At 42.1% G+C, this 15,723-nt stretch overlaps 1 protein-coding gene across 1 annotated transcript; it reads right to left on the bottom strand.

Moving 5' to 3' along the window:
* Positions 1–8,594: 8,594 nt before the first annotated feature.
* On the bottom strand, positions 8,595–13,536 carry LOC110527704 (vesicular inhibitory amino acid transporter). The gene is made up of 2 exons (XM_021609158.2): positions 12,535–13,536; positions 8,595–11,105 (listed from the first exon to the last, which is right to left on the bottom strand). Exons 1-2 carry the CDS (start codon positions 12,952–12,954, stop codon positions 9,918–9,920), a joined length of 1,608 nt encoding a protein of 535 aa, XP_021464833.1. The 5' UTR covers positions 12,955–13,536; the 3' UTR covers positions 8,595–9,917.
* Positions 13,537–15,723: the final 2,187 nt, after the last annotated feature.

Genomic DNA, 15,723 nt, shown 5'->3' with positions numbered 1-15,723 from the left:
TAATGTCTGCCACCTTTTACTTTTCTATGGCATTTTGTCTTTGTAATTGTTTTACTGTGTGTAAAATTGAGAATTTCCTGTCATTTCTTGATTAAATAAATGTTGAATTTAAATCTTGTAGCAATGTTCATGAGGTATAAATATGTGGAATTTGTTATTTTTGTTATTGCTTTATCTAATGCACAGGTGCTCTGAATGACAATGACAATATTGTTAAAATACAGTAAGCAAACCAAACTGTACAAACAATCATTCAATACACAAATGCAAGGACTGTTTTCCACCTGTCATTGCAATATACTTTATTGCCACTAGATGGGCCCCACTCATTTTGATGAAGAAGCAATGCATCAACATGTTGATTTATGGGAGAAGTAAAGAATTTGTTTTGACTTCTTGGTGCGTACACGTGTCACGCAATTCCAATGTACTTTAATTGACTATGAAACACAAACTGTGATTGGTGTTTAAACATAGGTGTCGTAATAAATTCACCTGCGTCTCAGTGGTAGGCTATGCCTTATTACAGTTATAGACCTATGGTATGCAATAGACTGTCACTTCCTGTGCCTCGTCAACATAAATGTTTCTCAAGTGAAAAAAAAATGTGCATGAAAACGAATCATCTCTCGTTGAATGACAAACACTACATGGAATATTCCCGTCCACAGCTCCCACTCCTACGAGTAATACTGTTGACCAATCACCGAAGAAGGGGCTTCGATTTGCTTAACGAAAAAAATGTTTGCATGAAAAACCGAAGACCAAACAAACTACGTCATATGCATGAACTGTTTTGACTGGGAAGCATAAGGTAAGCTTTATACACGTGTCCAGCTGTCAATATCGTGTTAAAATGGGTTGATAATTCAACACTTCATTTTGGACAATCCAGCTGGTTGAGCTTATGTGTCAGGAGAAGTAAGTGGTTAGCACTGGTCCAATAATGCGAATGGTTATAACGTCTTTCTCCGTGTCTATAATGATCGGTTGGTTTGATTGCAGCCTACCTGGTGCAATCAGTCATATCACCACTGGGAGGTGAATGTCAATAGTTAACGGTAATGAAGCAATAGTTTATTTTTTACTTTCTACATTGTAGAATAATAGTGATAACACATATGGAATCATGTAGTAACCAAAAAAGTGTTAAACAAATCAAAATATATTTGAGATTCTTCAGAGTAGCCACCCTTTGCCTTGATGACAGCTTTGCACACTCTTGGCATTCTCTCAAACTGCTTCATGGGGTAGTCACCTGGAATGCATTTAAATTAATAGGTGTGCCTTGTTAAGTTAATTTGTGGAATTTATTTCCTTCTTAATGCGTTTGAGTCAATCAGTTGTGTTGTGACAAGGTAGGGGTGGTATACAGAAGATAGCCCTATTTGGTAAAATACCAAGTCCATATTATGGCAAGAACAGCTCAAATTAGCAAAGAGATATAACAGTCCATCATTACTTTAAGATATGAAGGTCAGTCAATCCAGAACATTAGAAGAACTTTTCAAGTTGCAGTCGCAAAAACCATCAAGCGCTATGAGGAAACTGGCTCTCATGAAGACCACCACAGGAAAGGAAGACCCAGAGTTCATTAGAGTTACCAGCCTCAGAAATCGGAGCCCAAATAAATACTTCAGAGTTCAAGTAACAGACACATCTCAACATCAACTGTTCAGAGGAGACGTAAATCCGGCCTTCATGGACAAATTGATGCAAAGAAACCACCACTAAAGGGTGCTTGGGCCAAGAAACACAAGCAATGGACATCTGTCCTTAGGTCTGATGAGTCCAAATTTTAGATTTTTGGCTCCAACCACCGTGTCTTTGTGAGACGCACGTATTGTGTTATTTCATATCTTCACTATTATTCTACAATGTAGAAAACAGTAAAAAATAAAGAAAAACCCTTGAATGAGTAGGTATGTCCAAACTTTTGACTGGTACTCTAGCTCAAATAGTCAGACAGCAACGCCTTTTTTGGTCTCATCTTTTCTATCTTATAACTTCATCCTCTTTAGTAGCCGAATTTCAGACACAGAGAGGGCTAACAGAAGGTGTAGGTTGTCACGTATGCTCCCTCTCCGGCCTCTAGGTCAACCAGGCTGCTCGTTAAAGGCGCACACCTGTCACCATAGTTACGTGCATTAGCGCATAATGACATTCACCTGGACTCCATCACCTCCTAGATTACCCGTCCTATATATGTCACTCCCCTTGGTTCCTTCCCCAGGTGTCATTGCTTCGGTTTCTTGTCTGTGCATTGTTCGTGGTTTTGTATTATGTTACATTTATTTATTAAAACACACTCCCTGAACTTGCGTCCCGACTCTCAATGCACTCGTTACAGAAGGCAGTTTTATAAGCATAGGCCTGTCCCACTAATGTACATATTTATCAACAGATTATGAACTGTAATGAGAGACTGTGCAGGTCCTTTCAAATAAATAAACTACAGTCCAGATGTTTTTTCTGAACACAAATCCACATGTTCAGTGAACAGGCAGGCTTATTTGTGCCCACAGCATAAATCTGTCAAATAGCACACCGTCTGTTAACCTAAAACTTATTTCCATATACATGATGATGAATCAAAGTGGACAAGTTCTACAAGCGTCACATACCTTCAACTATTAGCCTATACCAGGTGTCTTCAACCTTTTCTTGCCCTTCTTGCCCTGTCTTCAACCTTTTCTTGACCCCCGCCCAGGGAAACTGGCGACCCAGGGACCCCCATCATATGTTACTAAAAAAAATGCACATTTCTTATCAGGTGCATGATAATGGCAAGGAGAAATAATCAACATTTAAAAATGACTAGATTTGCTAGGTTTTCATTATTTTCACATCCCCCAAATGTACTGAACAAAAATCTAAACGCAACATGTAAAGTGTTGGTCCCATGTTTCATGAGCTAAAATAAAAGATCCCAGAAATCTCCATACGCACAAAAAGCTTATTTCTCTCAAATTTTGTGCACAAATGTTTTACATCCCTGTTAGTGAGCATTTCTTCAAGATAATCCATCCACTTATTTTTGCCAAGATAATCCGTCCACCTAACAGGTTTGGCATATCAAGCAGCTGATTAAACAGCATGATCACTACACAGGTGCACCTTGTACTGGGGATAATAAAAGGCCCCTCTAAAATGTGCAGTTTTGTGACACAACACAATGCCACCGATGTCTGAAGTTTTGAGGTAGCGTACAATTGGCATGCTGACAGCAGGAATACCCACCAGAGCTGTCCTCTGAGAATTTTATGTTAATTTCTCGACCATATTTCTCTACCATCTTCGTTACAGAATTTGGCAGTACATCCAACCGACCTCACAACCGCAGACCACGTTTAATCACGCCAGCCCAGGACCTCCACATCTGGCTCCTTTACCTGTGGGATCATCTGAGACCAGCCACCTGGACAGCTGATGAAACTTTGGGTTTGCAAAACCAAAGAATTTCAGCACAAACTGTCAAGAAAGGTCTCAAGGAAGGAGCGTTGCTCGGCGTCCTCACCAGGGTCTTGATTTGACTGCAGTTCGGCGTCGTAACCGACTTCAGTGGGCAAATGCTCACCTTCAATGGCCACGCTAAATAAAAGTGCTCGTGACGGATAAATCCTGGTTTCAACTGTACTGTCAGACGTGTGTATGGCGTCGTGTGGTTGACGTTGTGAACAGAATGCCCCATGGTGGCGGTGGGGTTATCGTATGGGCAGGCATAAGCTACGGACAACAAACTGGATGGCTACTGTTTTGTAATCAACGACCCGACTTTGCTATTTTGTAATTCTTTTGTTTTCTATTTATTCTCTATTTTCACGAAATACATCCGCTTTTCTTATAACTGACAAGAACTCTGGAACATCAGATCGGCAGCTACTTACCCCAATTACGGCTTCTATTTCGACTCATCCTCCCTGGGCTCTCTGTGTAATTCCAACCCAATTTTTGGGCTGCCTAATGGGAAACGCCGGCATTACATAGACAAGATAGGGGGGATACTGGTGAGATTAAGGCGAAGGAAAAACTGGCCACCTCTTCCCTCCATTCTACTGGCTAATGTACAGTCACTTGATAATAAGGTGGGTGACCTACGATCGCGGATTTGCCTACCAACGGGACTCTCGGAACTGCTTTTCAGAAACATGGCTCTCAGACAAGATACTGCTATCCAACTCGATGGATTCTCCATTCACAGGGTTGATAGGACAGTGGAGTCTTGGAAATCGAGGGGGAGGGGTTTACCTCTTCATCAACTCCAACTGGTGTGCTAATTCCAGCTTGGTTCATGTGTCAACCCACTGTTCACCTGTCTTGGAATACCTGATGGTCAAATGCCGGCCCTTCTACCTATCGAGTCAGTTTTCAGCTGTTAATGTGATTGCTGTATACATTCCACCTCAGGACAATAAAAATAACAAGCTGGCGCTTAACGAACTGTACAAGGCTATAAACAAGCAGGAAACCCTACACCCAGAGGCTGACTTTCTGGTTGCCGGTGTCACTACGCCCAACTTCCATCAACACGTCTCCAATGCCACTAAGGGTGATAAAGTCCTATACCACTGCTATTCCAGCAAGCATACAAGGCCCTCCCTCGTCCGCCATTCGGCAAATCAGATGACTCCTGATTTCAAGCAGAATCTGAAATAGGAAGTACCCGCGATTCGCTCTGTTGAGAAATGGTCACCAGAATCAGAGGGTATGTTGCAGACTGCTTTGCTAGCACTGATTGGAATATGTTTCGAGACTCTGCCGATAACATTGACGAGCTAACCACCTCCATCACCGGCTTCATTAGAAAATGCATTGGCGTTGTTGGATCCACAGTGATTGTTCGCTGTTTCCCCAATCAAAAGCCCTGGATTAACACAGAGGTTGGAACTAAACTAAAGAGCAGGGCTATCGCACACAGAGTTATCATAGACAACCCTGATGCTACGGCCGAAGACAGGAATAAGTACAAGAAGGCCCGCTATGACCTCCACAGAGTCATCAAATGAGCAAAAGGACAATATAAGGTGGCTATAGTCCATTATGGATTACAAAGGAAGACCCAAACATGATCTGCCCAATGATGCCTCTACTAGAATCAATGCATTTTATGCATGCTTTGACAACAACAACATCGAGTCACGTGAGGCCGATGTGAAAATTGTGTTTTAATCAGGTCAAAATCCGCAAGGCCGCGGGCCCCGTTGGTATTCCAGGGCACGTTCTCAGAAAATGCGCAGAACAGCTGGCAGGCATATTCACTGTAATTTTCAAACTCTCCTTGTCCCAGTCTGTTATCCGCACGTTTTTCTCCACACTGCCTGCACCCACCTAGATAAGAGGAATATCTATGTGACAATGCTGTTCATTGACTACAGCTCTGCGTTCAATAACATTGTCACTTCCTAGCTCCTCACCAAGCTTAGGACTCCTCCCTCCCTCTAACACCTCCCTCTCTAATTGGATACTGGTATTCCTGATGGGCCGACCCCACGCGGTGAATGTAGGCAACATTACCTCCATCACGCTGACCCTTAACACAGGGGTTCCACAGGGGTGTGTGGTTAGTCCCCTCCTGTACTCCCTGTTCACCCACGAGTGTGTGGCCATGCACGACTCCAAAACCATTATCAAGTTCGCTGACAACACAACGGTGGTAGGCCTGATCACAGGCTACAATGAGTCAGCCTACAGGGATGAGGTCGGAGCAGCAGTGGAGCAGGTAGACAGCTTCAAGTCCACGCCCCCAGCTTCTGATCCACGCCCCTACCTTTTTTTTAACGGTATCTGTGACCAACAGATGCATATCTATATTCCCAGTCGTGTGAAATCCATAGATTAGGGCCTAATTAATTTATTTTAATTGACTGATTTCCTTATATGTACTGTAATTCAGTAAAATCTTTGAAATTGTTGCATGTTGCGTTTATATTTATGTTCAGTGTATAACAGGAAGAAGTGTAAACTCTAACATGGCATATTAACTAGAAAGATAACTCCAAACACATTTTCGCTAATAGCAGCTGTTTAACTATGGTTAAACAAAGGTTAGCCATGTGTTGGCAAAACAATTGTCCATGTCAAGAAAGCTTACCAGTAGCCAGCATCACTTGCAGCAACTGGTCGGCCTACTCATGGGTGCTTTTCAAAGCCTATGTCTGATACTCCAGTGAGTGTAATTAGCTCACTATTAGGAGTTGAGAAATAAAGTTGACATCATTAGAAATATATTATCCTCTTTTCTAATGTTGTGTAAATCAAAATGAGTTTAGTCGCTAGCGACATTCATAAAAACAATGGGACATTTTTTTGGGACAAACATATTTGCGTGATCCCCAGGTTGAATACCCTACAAGCTCTGTCTCGCGTCAGGATTAGATGTTCATCCATGTTTCCCATATGTCAAATTTCGAACTTGTTCCAAACGTTGAGGTTAAGTTTAGGTATTAACTCTGAATTCTTAAGGTATGGGTTAAGGTTTGGCATAGGCTTAGAAAGTTATTTTTGGTATTTTTTGTTTTATTACTGAATTTGAACACGCAACCTTTGAATCAGCGCATGTGATTATGCACATCCGCCATACCAGTCCACAACGCCTTAATGAAACCAAAACCGAGTTGAAGGTAACAGCGCTGCTATTGACCGTTTTCCAGGTAATCTCCCGACGTTCTCAGACAGGGATGGGCATCAAATACTGACTTGTATCGCGGGTGACCTGCCTGGAATACGCCTGTCCTATACCCTTTTGTACCTTTTATATACTAAACAATATTTTAGATCTGTAAGGCTTGGCTATTACAAGCATTAGCAAAAATGACATAGGCTACAGTCATTCAGAGACAACTACTGGTTAAAATTGACCATCATAGAAGCAAATGGTAACAATTATGGCATGTGACTTGTGCACCTACTCTCACTGTGGTTAGCAGTGCAGCTTGTTAGATCTCTCTCTCTCACTCACACACACACACACACACACACACACACAGAGAGACAGACATTACCTTTTTGGTCTGGAATGTAATTGCATAGAATTCCTGTAATTTAGATTTCTTATGACACAGGAATAACCCTAATCAATCGCATCAAACAAAGAAATGCTATGTATTTTCATTAATCATTATTTTATATCTGCAATAATTCTACAAAACAAATTTCCATATTTTATTATATTTATCCAGAAAAAATACACTGAACAAAAAATATGCGACATGCGGGAATACAGATATGTATGTAAAAGTAGGGGATCAGAAAACCAGTCAGTATCTAGTGTGGCCACCATTTGCCTCATGCAGCGCGACACATCTCCTTTGCATAGAGTTGATCAGGCAGTTGATTGTGGAATGTTGTCCCACTCCTCTTCAATGGCTGTACAAAGTTGCTGGATATTGGTGGGAAATGGAACACGTGGTTGTACACGTCGATCCAGAGCATCCCACACATGCTCAATGGGTGACATGTCTGGTGAGCATGCCGACCATGGAAGAACTGGGACATTTTCAGCTTCCAGGAATTGTGTACAGATCCTTGTGACATGGGGCCGTGCATTATCATGCTGAAAGGTGAGGTGAACGCCGGAGGATGAATGGCACGACAATGGGCCGCAGGATCTCATCACGGTATCTCTGTGCAATCAAATTGATAAAATGCAATTGTGTTCGTTGTCTGTAGTTTATGCCTGCCCATAGCATAACCCAACTGGCACCATGGGGCACACTGTTCACAACATTGACATCAGGAAACTGCTCTCCCACACAAAGCCATACACCCTGTTTGTCATCTGCCCAGTACAGTTGAAGCCGGGATTGATCCGTGTAGAGCACACTTCTCCAGCATGCCAATGGCCATCGAAGGTGTGCATTTGCCCACTGAAGTCGGTTAAGATGCTAAACTGCAGTCAGGTCAAGACCCAGATGAGGACGACAAGCACGCAGATGAGCTTCCCTGATACAGTTTCTGATTCTTTGTGCAGAAATTCTTTGGTTGTGCATACCCACAGGGCATAGGTCCACTCACTGGGGAGCAAGGTCTAGCCAATTACTTTTTCCCCACAAAAGAGCTTCATTAGAGACAGAAATAATCCTCAGTTTCATCAGCTGTCCAGGTGGCTGGTCTCGGCCTGTTGGCCGTACTGCCAAATTCCCTAAAACAACGTTGGAGGCGGTTTATGGTAGAGAAATTAACATTAAATTCTCTGGCAACAGCGCTGGTGGACATTCCTGCAGTCAGCATACCAGTTGCATGCTCCCCATAGCTGTGGCATTGCATTGTGTGACAAAACTGCTAATTTTAGAGTGGCCATTTATTGTCCCCAGCACAAGGTACAATGATAATTTTGTTAAATCAGCTTTAATCTTGAAATGCCACACCTGCCAGGTGAATAGATTATCTTGGCAAAGGAGAAATGCTCACTAACTGGGATGTAAACACATTTATGCAAATAAGCTTTTTCTTTGTATGTCAAATTTCTGGGATCTTTTATTTCAGCTCGTGAAACATGGGACCAACACTTGACATGTGGCATTTATATTTTTGTTCAGTGTACATGTTCTCACGGTTTTTCGTTTTTATCACATAAAACCCACCACACAAATGTATATGATATAATTTAACTTGTTTCTTTATTCTTTAATATTCATTTTCACGATATATGATCACGATTTGAGATTTACATTCCATCTTTTTGAAACCACAATACACTACACATACGGTTTTATAACATTTCCACAGGACCGTTGGATTGTGCAGAATGAAAAATGTCTTTATGCACATTTTCTTATTTTCATGATCTCTTCATATTTGTATGATTCAGACACTTAATTCCGGACATCGAATCATTTCAATTAATCTCGCAGGTATAGTTTACAAGTAAAATGCATTATAATATGAAACATTAGGGGATAAATTCGAATTTACAGTGACCGAATTCCATGGTGATCTTAATCATGTGGCGAATATCGGTCAAGTGACTGACTTGTGGGGCCTTCTTCAAACGATAATGACACAGCCTATTACTTCACCGGCATTTGCCGTCTTTTTTTCTTCCCAATTTCATAACCTGTGCGATATGTGTTTAGGCCTAACCATGTGTTTAAATGTTTATTCAAATTTCCAAAACACGTCTTTCCTTACTCAGGTTGTGAACGTTTTCTTTTCCGCGTCCTAATTCCTGAACACTTTTCTTTTGTCTGAATATTATACATTCAATGTAGCTAATGCTGTTTCGAAATAGCGCTTGGAGAGAATACAAATTACTTCTAAATAAATATCCAAGATATTTGGGATATTCCTAGTATTCATTAACACACTGTTTCATCATTCACGATATGTATTATGTTTATGTTGTCTTGCTGATAGCCTAAAATGTATTGCCATTTTAGTAGTTCCCATCATAATAGGTCCACATTATAGTATGTCAATGTGTTAATTAATAATCACATTCACTGCCCACTGAAACATTGAAAATCGTGTAGAAGAAAGTGCCATCATATCAAACACACAATTGTTTATACCATTTAGTCACGATGCCGTCAAATGGTCGTCCAAAACCACATACTTGCATTTCAAATGAAATGTCTCTCAAGATGGGAAAACACCACAGAGAGATGAAGAAACGTGTCCCATTTTGCAATTTTGTTTAGGTCGATTGAACTATTGTAAACCTTCACTCCACTGAAAAATATGGATATGCATGTTGTTCTCATATTTATTAATTACAAGTTGAATTGTCCATATCATATTTAGACTCTGTCCCACTGTGTGTGTGTGTGTAATGAGTGCTTGCACTGCATTTCGGTGCACGCATTTATTTCGCATGAATTATGTAAGCAGGGATGCACTGACTGCGCTCAGTGGGGATTTCAGTTATACACTATAAGGAGATGTGCAAAAACATCGATATCCAGCAGACAGTGGCTTGGCTAATCTTCTATGCCATACTTGTAAGCTTCTACTAGTCCCTCCATTGAGTGGATGAAACCAGAGATGGCGCATATGCCCCCTATTACAAATATAGCGACATCAAAGAACACGTGGTGCCATAGCAGCTTTCTCCATAGTAGCTTGAGGTGGAAGAGGCTGGGGAGCAGAAAGCAAAGCCCCGCGCCCGTCAGGCTGCCGGTCAGACCCATGAGAAGAGCAAAATGCGGTACATAAATGGCCATGAGCAACGTGAACACCACAAGGGTGCATCTGAGAGTGAGGCCCCAGGCTTTCAGCCTTCCATCGCCTCCATAGCAATCTGGGAACCATGTGCGTTCTCGTTCACAGAAAAATGATTTCTCCAATACTTCAACTGCAGCGAAGAATGGCAATGGGTATGACAGTAAAGCTTTGGCCACTAAGAAAAGGTTCACAACAGCCCTGATGGTTGACGGCAGGTTGTCGGTGATGACCTCCTTGGTGGCATCCGCCCAGGTCAGGTAAGCCAGAAGGGCGAACAGGCCTTTGAGGACGCATGCAGCGATGTGGGTCCAGTTCATCATACAGTGGAACTCGCTGGGTTTCACCATGTTCCCCTCGAGTGACGGAAGGAAAATCTGAGACGTGTAACTGAATACGATGATTCCAATAGAAATGGGGAACTTCTTCACATCGATGTAGAATTTGACTTTGTCCCAGGCCCAGTCGCGCGCTCTAGAGAGGCAGTAGGCAATTACCAGGATGTTGATGACGAAGTGCGCGATAGTGCACAGCAAACTGAACTTTGACACGGACTTGAGGTTCTTCAGGAAGGCGCAGGGCAGCAAGGCGGCGGTGGCCATGATGGCCCAGGACTTCTGTGAGATGGGGAGGGTGGGAAAGCTGTTGTACATCAGGTTTCCGCTCACAACCACGTACAGGATGCACGTCATCACCAGCTCGATGATCTGGGCTACATTCACGATATGGCCACCTAAAGATGGAAACCTCGGTTGACAACAGGCGTTTGCAATGTCCACGTATGAGTCCCTTACACGCACCAGCTGACCGTCTTCGTCCTCCTCGTACAGGCAGGCGATGAGGATTTTCCCCGTGTAGCAACACACCACGGCGGCGAAAATAATGAGAAACAGTCCGAGGTATCCCCCGTGGAGAATGGCGTATGGTAAACCCAGAACGAACATCCCCTGAAAACACACAGGAAGTTATTTATGGGCATAATAACCAGATCAATTCAAGATAAACGTTTACAAAATGTAGCCTGGTGTTTGTTGATAATAACTAAACAGGTTGGAGATGGGTGGGCGTAAATATAGGATTGCCAATTAAATAATTATTTTACAAAAATTGAGTATTTGTTGAATGACTATTGCACTTTACGTAGGCCTACATGGATTACGCATTATGAGATAGTGTGCATGATTCAATGGGTGACATGCTTGCTTGTTGGTGTGGGTTCTGGTGGACATTCCATTTAGCTGCGAGCGTGCCCTTTCCAGCTCATTTTGTAGTCATCAATAGGGTGGAGACACGTCCTGGTTAAATGGTGACTGTCATGATGATGATCATAGCGTTAACAACGCATGATGGGACGGCGCTTGTCTTGGGACTTTTTGCCACATACAGATACACTGACAAGTACATTTTAACACTTCAAAGGTCGCCCCAGACCCGCTATTACTCATTTGTAGGTGATAGACACGCATAGCCTGCGCGTAATGCAACGATGGAATGAGCTATAGACTAGCTATAACGCATATGATAGGCTATCGAGGAAAGCACAGCGCAGCATAGTTTAGGCTATATATCCAAATTACCTTGACGAAATGACTATCTAGAAGATCACCTGTCGATCTGAAGGAGAGATTCAGTCCTTTCGAATAGTATAACTGCTGCAGGAATGCGCTACAGAGCAACAGAGCCAAGTTCGTGCGTAAAGCCGCATCAACAGATCAGTACGCGTCACGTTCTTTCGTCAACTGGAAGTCTATGAGAGTACATGGAATTAGAATATTTGTGTATATATGCTAGATATTTTATAATTATTCTCTAGGTTATGTGTATGGCTTCAGATAATGAAATGCAACAAAGCATTACCTTTTTTCCCCCATTGGTTAACCTCTTACGGTAACAGTGTGTAGTTTATCCTATTTTTTTTTCATAGGTTATGAACCTTCCCAAACCACGTCAATTATCTCCAAATACCCCCAATTCATCTCCTTATCCAAAATCAAAAGGTTGTTTTGGTGTGAATTGGGCTCGGGCAATTTTTGTTATTTATTTATATAAGGAACCCTTGGAATATTAGTGTTTCTATACATCCGGGATGCCTCACACCATTTATTTTATGTTCTGGCTTAACACAGTCACTGCTGTTGCCTAGGGTCGGGTTCACGAGACTGTTGGAATATCGAATGCCTTAGCCTCTATTGGCCTTTTCACCGGGGATTTGTGTTCGCAATTAATTTGGTGATAACTGAAAGAACAGCTATGTAGGCTTACATTTATTAACATTTGGCTATCCCTTTATATGGCAGGTAACACGAAGTAATCATTGAATGAATGAGTGGGAAGGACACCTGCAAGCGCCATGCTGTTGTAATTATGCGTCTTTACCTGGATTGCATTCGTGACATTCCAGCCAGCTTCCCACGCGGTGATTTTCGGTGATTTTTCTTCTTCTCCCAGACCTGAGGCTTTAGAGGCGGAGAGCGGAGGGCCGGTGCCATCTCTCTGGTAGTGGCTGTCCCCAGCCGCCACTCCATCTTCTCCTCCACCCATCCCACCCTCTCCGCTCCCCTCTCCAGTGTCACCACCACCCATTTCATCCGATTTCATGATGTCCATCTGCAGTCCTTGCCGGTGGTCGTAATCCAAATCATCGCATGCGGCGAAGCCCAGTCCCTCCTCGTCTGTGGCGGCCTGGAAGCCCATCCTGGCCATCATGCCGCTCACCTTCGCCGTGGATTTATTCGACACGGAGGTGGCCGCATTTGACAGTTTATTTTGAAATTTGCTTCGAATTAAATGTGCCATTGTTGCGTTCTCTGTCTACCCGTCGGGGACAATTTTTTTGTGGTTGATCAAATAAAATAATTAGTCAATAACTAGATTGCGTCTCTGTTTCTGGATATGAATAAAACTAAGCTATAGTACGGACGGTGGTTTTATAAAGCCCTGATGGTTTTTAAGTTGCTATCTCCACTTCTTGATCAAAGTACTCCTGTTCTTGATCATCCCCAGGTTCATTTCACCTTCAGACGTCGGCGCTCCGTCTTCGCATCTTGTGACTGCACTCCAGTCAGTGACCGCACTCGACGAAAACGTTCGAACTTGATGCACGATTTTTTTAGGGGGTGGAAATGTATTGCGCAGAGGATTACGCAAAATTGTTGCAATTTATTATATTCAGTTCGTTTATTGATAATAACGGTTGCAGCAACGCTTCCACAGTTGGTTTTTCCTTCGCGGTTACTGAGGTCAGTGCCGTACGCTAGATCCTGGGGGTGGCACGGAGGAGGCACGTGTCATCATCAGCCTGCCAATACAAGGACTCGGCTTCGGGAAGCACGTCTCCAGCCCCCAGAGCGCGTAGACACCCCACGGAAGAAAACGGGAGAGATTTGCTGCATTTCTAGGGGAGGTGCTTGCGGTACCTTGTCCCCTCCCCACCCCCGTATTCTACAAAACTTCATTCTAACATCCAATTACATTCTGGGGGCTTTGAGTCTTGCATTACGTTACGTGTATAAAAGGAGCTAGGTGGAAACTGAAAGGAGACAAACATCAACTCTTTGGACCGGGTTATGTAACTTTCAGACTATAATTTGACCAACTATTTGTTGCTTGACCATTAGTTGTTGTTTTTTTACGACAAGTGGACGCGCGTGTCTTCAGTGGCAACGATAGTTGATGTGCCTAGCCTACTGGAATTAATGTGGATCGAATGTCAAATTATCGTTCGTTTATTCATGAAGAAAATGCTTATTTTATTGTTTCGTTGTTTTAAAATAGGCTATCGATGGTAAGGTGGAAGTTAATTCCACATAGCCAATAGAGAGAGAAAAACATGTTTTTTTGCTATTGATATAAATTTAAATTCTGCGTTATTTCTTAGGCTTGCATTTTACGCACCAACACTTCTCCATTCGTTAGAACACCGTTTCTTGATAGGCCTACCTTAGGGCTGTATCTAAGTCGAAAAATAATATAATTGGTTTTGTTTCTAAAACGGGGCCAATAATTAATTTCGAAATTGGGTTTAAAACCGTTGCATTTTCAGGATCAATGCATTGGCTATACCACGTTTTACTGTGTACGACATCAAGATAATTTTTTATATGAAGCTATCTCCTTCATGTGTTTTTAATATACCCTATCATTGGGATAACTATAGCTTTTCAGAGCAAACTATTTATTTGAGATTGATAAGAGTTGGAAGTTCAAACAGTGTAAGGGGATTGCAGGTTTAACAATGGGATAATCTCCAGGTTTATTGCTATACACCTGGACATGGATTTTCCTTTAACTAGGCTATAAATATTAAGTTAAAAGTATTGACTCCTGCATGAGTCCAAACAGTGTACATTTTTTGTTGTTGTTAAAAACACAAATTTTCAGATAGTATACCACATCTATTAAATAAAAATAAAAAACATGTAGGCCTAGTTTGTAATAGTGTTAATTATAATAAACAAATAACTTGCCAGAAATAGTCATTCCAAGTTCAGCGATCTAAGAATATTTTTATATAGGTCTACACATGCAGTGTGCAAGGACCGGGCGTCGCAGAAGCCTGCAAATAGGAGCGAGCTAGATGTCTAGCTACATTTTTACTATAGGCCCACAGCAAGTCACGCCAACAGCTTTTCATTTCTCACGTCACTGAACGTTTGCGTGTGCCGCCTTCCAGTGTTTCCCTGGGCCAAAATAAAGAGTTCACGTTAGAGCGTGACACAGACTCTAATGCCTAGGATGAGTTTAGTTTTCTAGGCCTAGTCCTAGTTTACGTTCAACCTATTTGGTGCTGAATGAAAAGTACAATTTGATTTGGAAAATGCTTTGTAATTTAGGTGACTTAAATTTTAAATTATTTGACAGCTCTTTTTGGCGTTCGGCCGCGGGAACATAGGACGATGCTCCTCTCTTAGCTCCATGCTATAGGCATGTGTTTGTTTTTTTGTCTTATTTTCAACAGAGTGACTGTTGATATTCTGAGATTTTAAACCTCATGTTGTTCTGGGCATGGGGGAATCCATTCATCAGTTAGAGGACTAATTATGGCGACGAGATTGGAGCGCTTTAGTCTTTATCCACTTAATTGGTGCTTTCTTTATTTTCTGATTGAGGTTCAGCACCATGCGCAGATAAACAACGACTGACCGACGTCGCTGATTTGGTTGTTTGGGTTTAGCCTATATTTGTTGTCTGTCTGCTGGACTATATTCAGAGGAATACAAACCTACTGAAGGGTCCATGTAGCAGCTTGCCATAGTATGTTCACATTGCATTTTAGCCTACAGCCCAGTAGCCACGTGCATCTTAACCCCCCCCCCCCCCCCCCCCCAAAAAAAATAGGCTACACTAAAACATCAAACATCACCAGGAATTTTCAGGAAAATACCTTTAATACATCTTATGAAAAACAATTGTTAAAAATCCCACCAGTGATTGGCAATTTTATGCATATTTAAATCTTATTATGCCATCTCAATTGCAACAATTGTGGTTTAAAGTGTAGCCTACAGTTTTTTCCATAAAATATATGAGAAAGGGGGGTTTACACATGGCAATGCCAAACATAAA

This window comes from Oncorhynchus mykiss, chromosome 7 (assembly GCF_013265735.2).
Source record: "Oncorhynchus mykiss isolate Arlee chromosome 7, USDA_OmykA_1.1, whole genome shotgun sequence".
NCBI lineage: Eukaryota > Metazoa > Chordata > Actinopteri > Salmoniformes > Salmonidae > Oncorhynchus > Oncorhynchus mykiss.
Note: the sequence above shows the minus strand (reverse complement) of the source record. Positions and strands in the feature narration are given on the sequence as shown.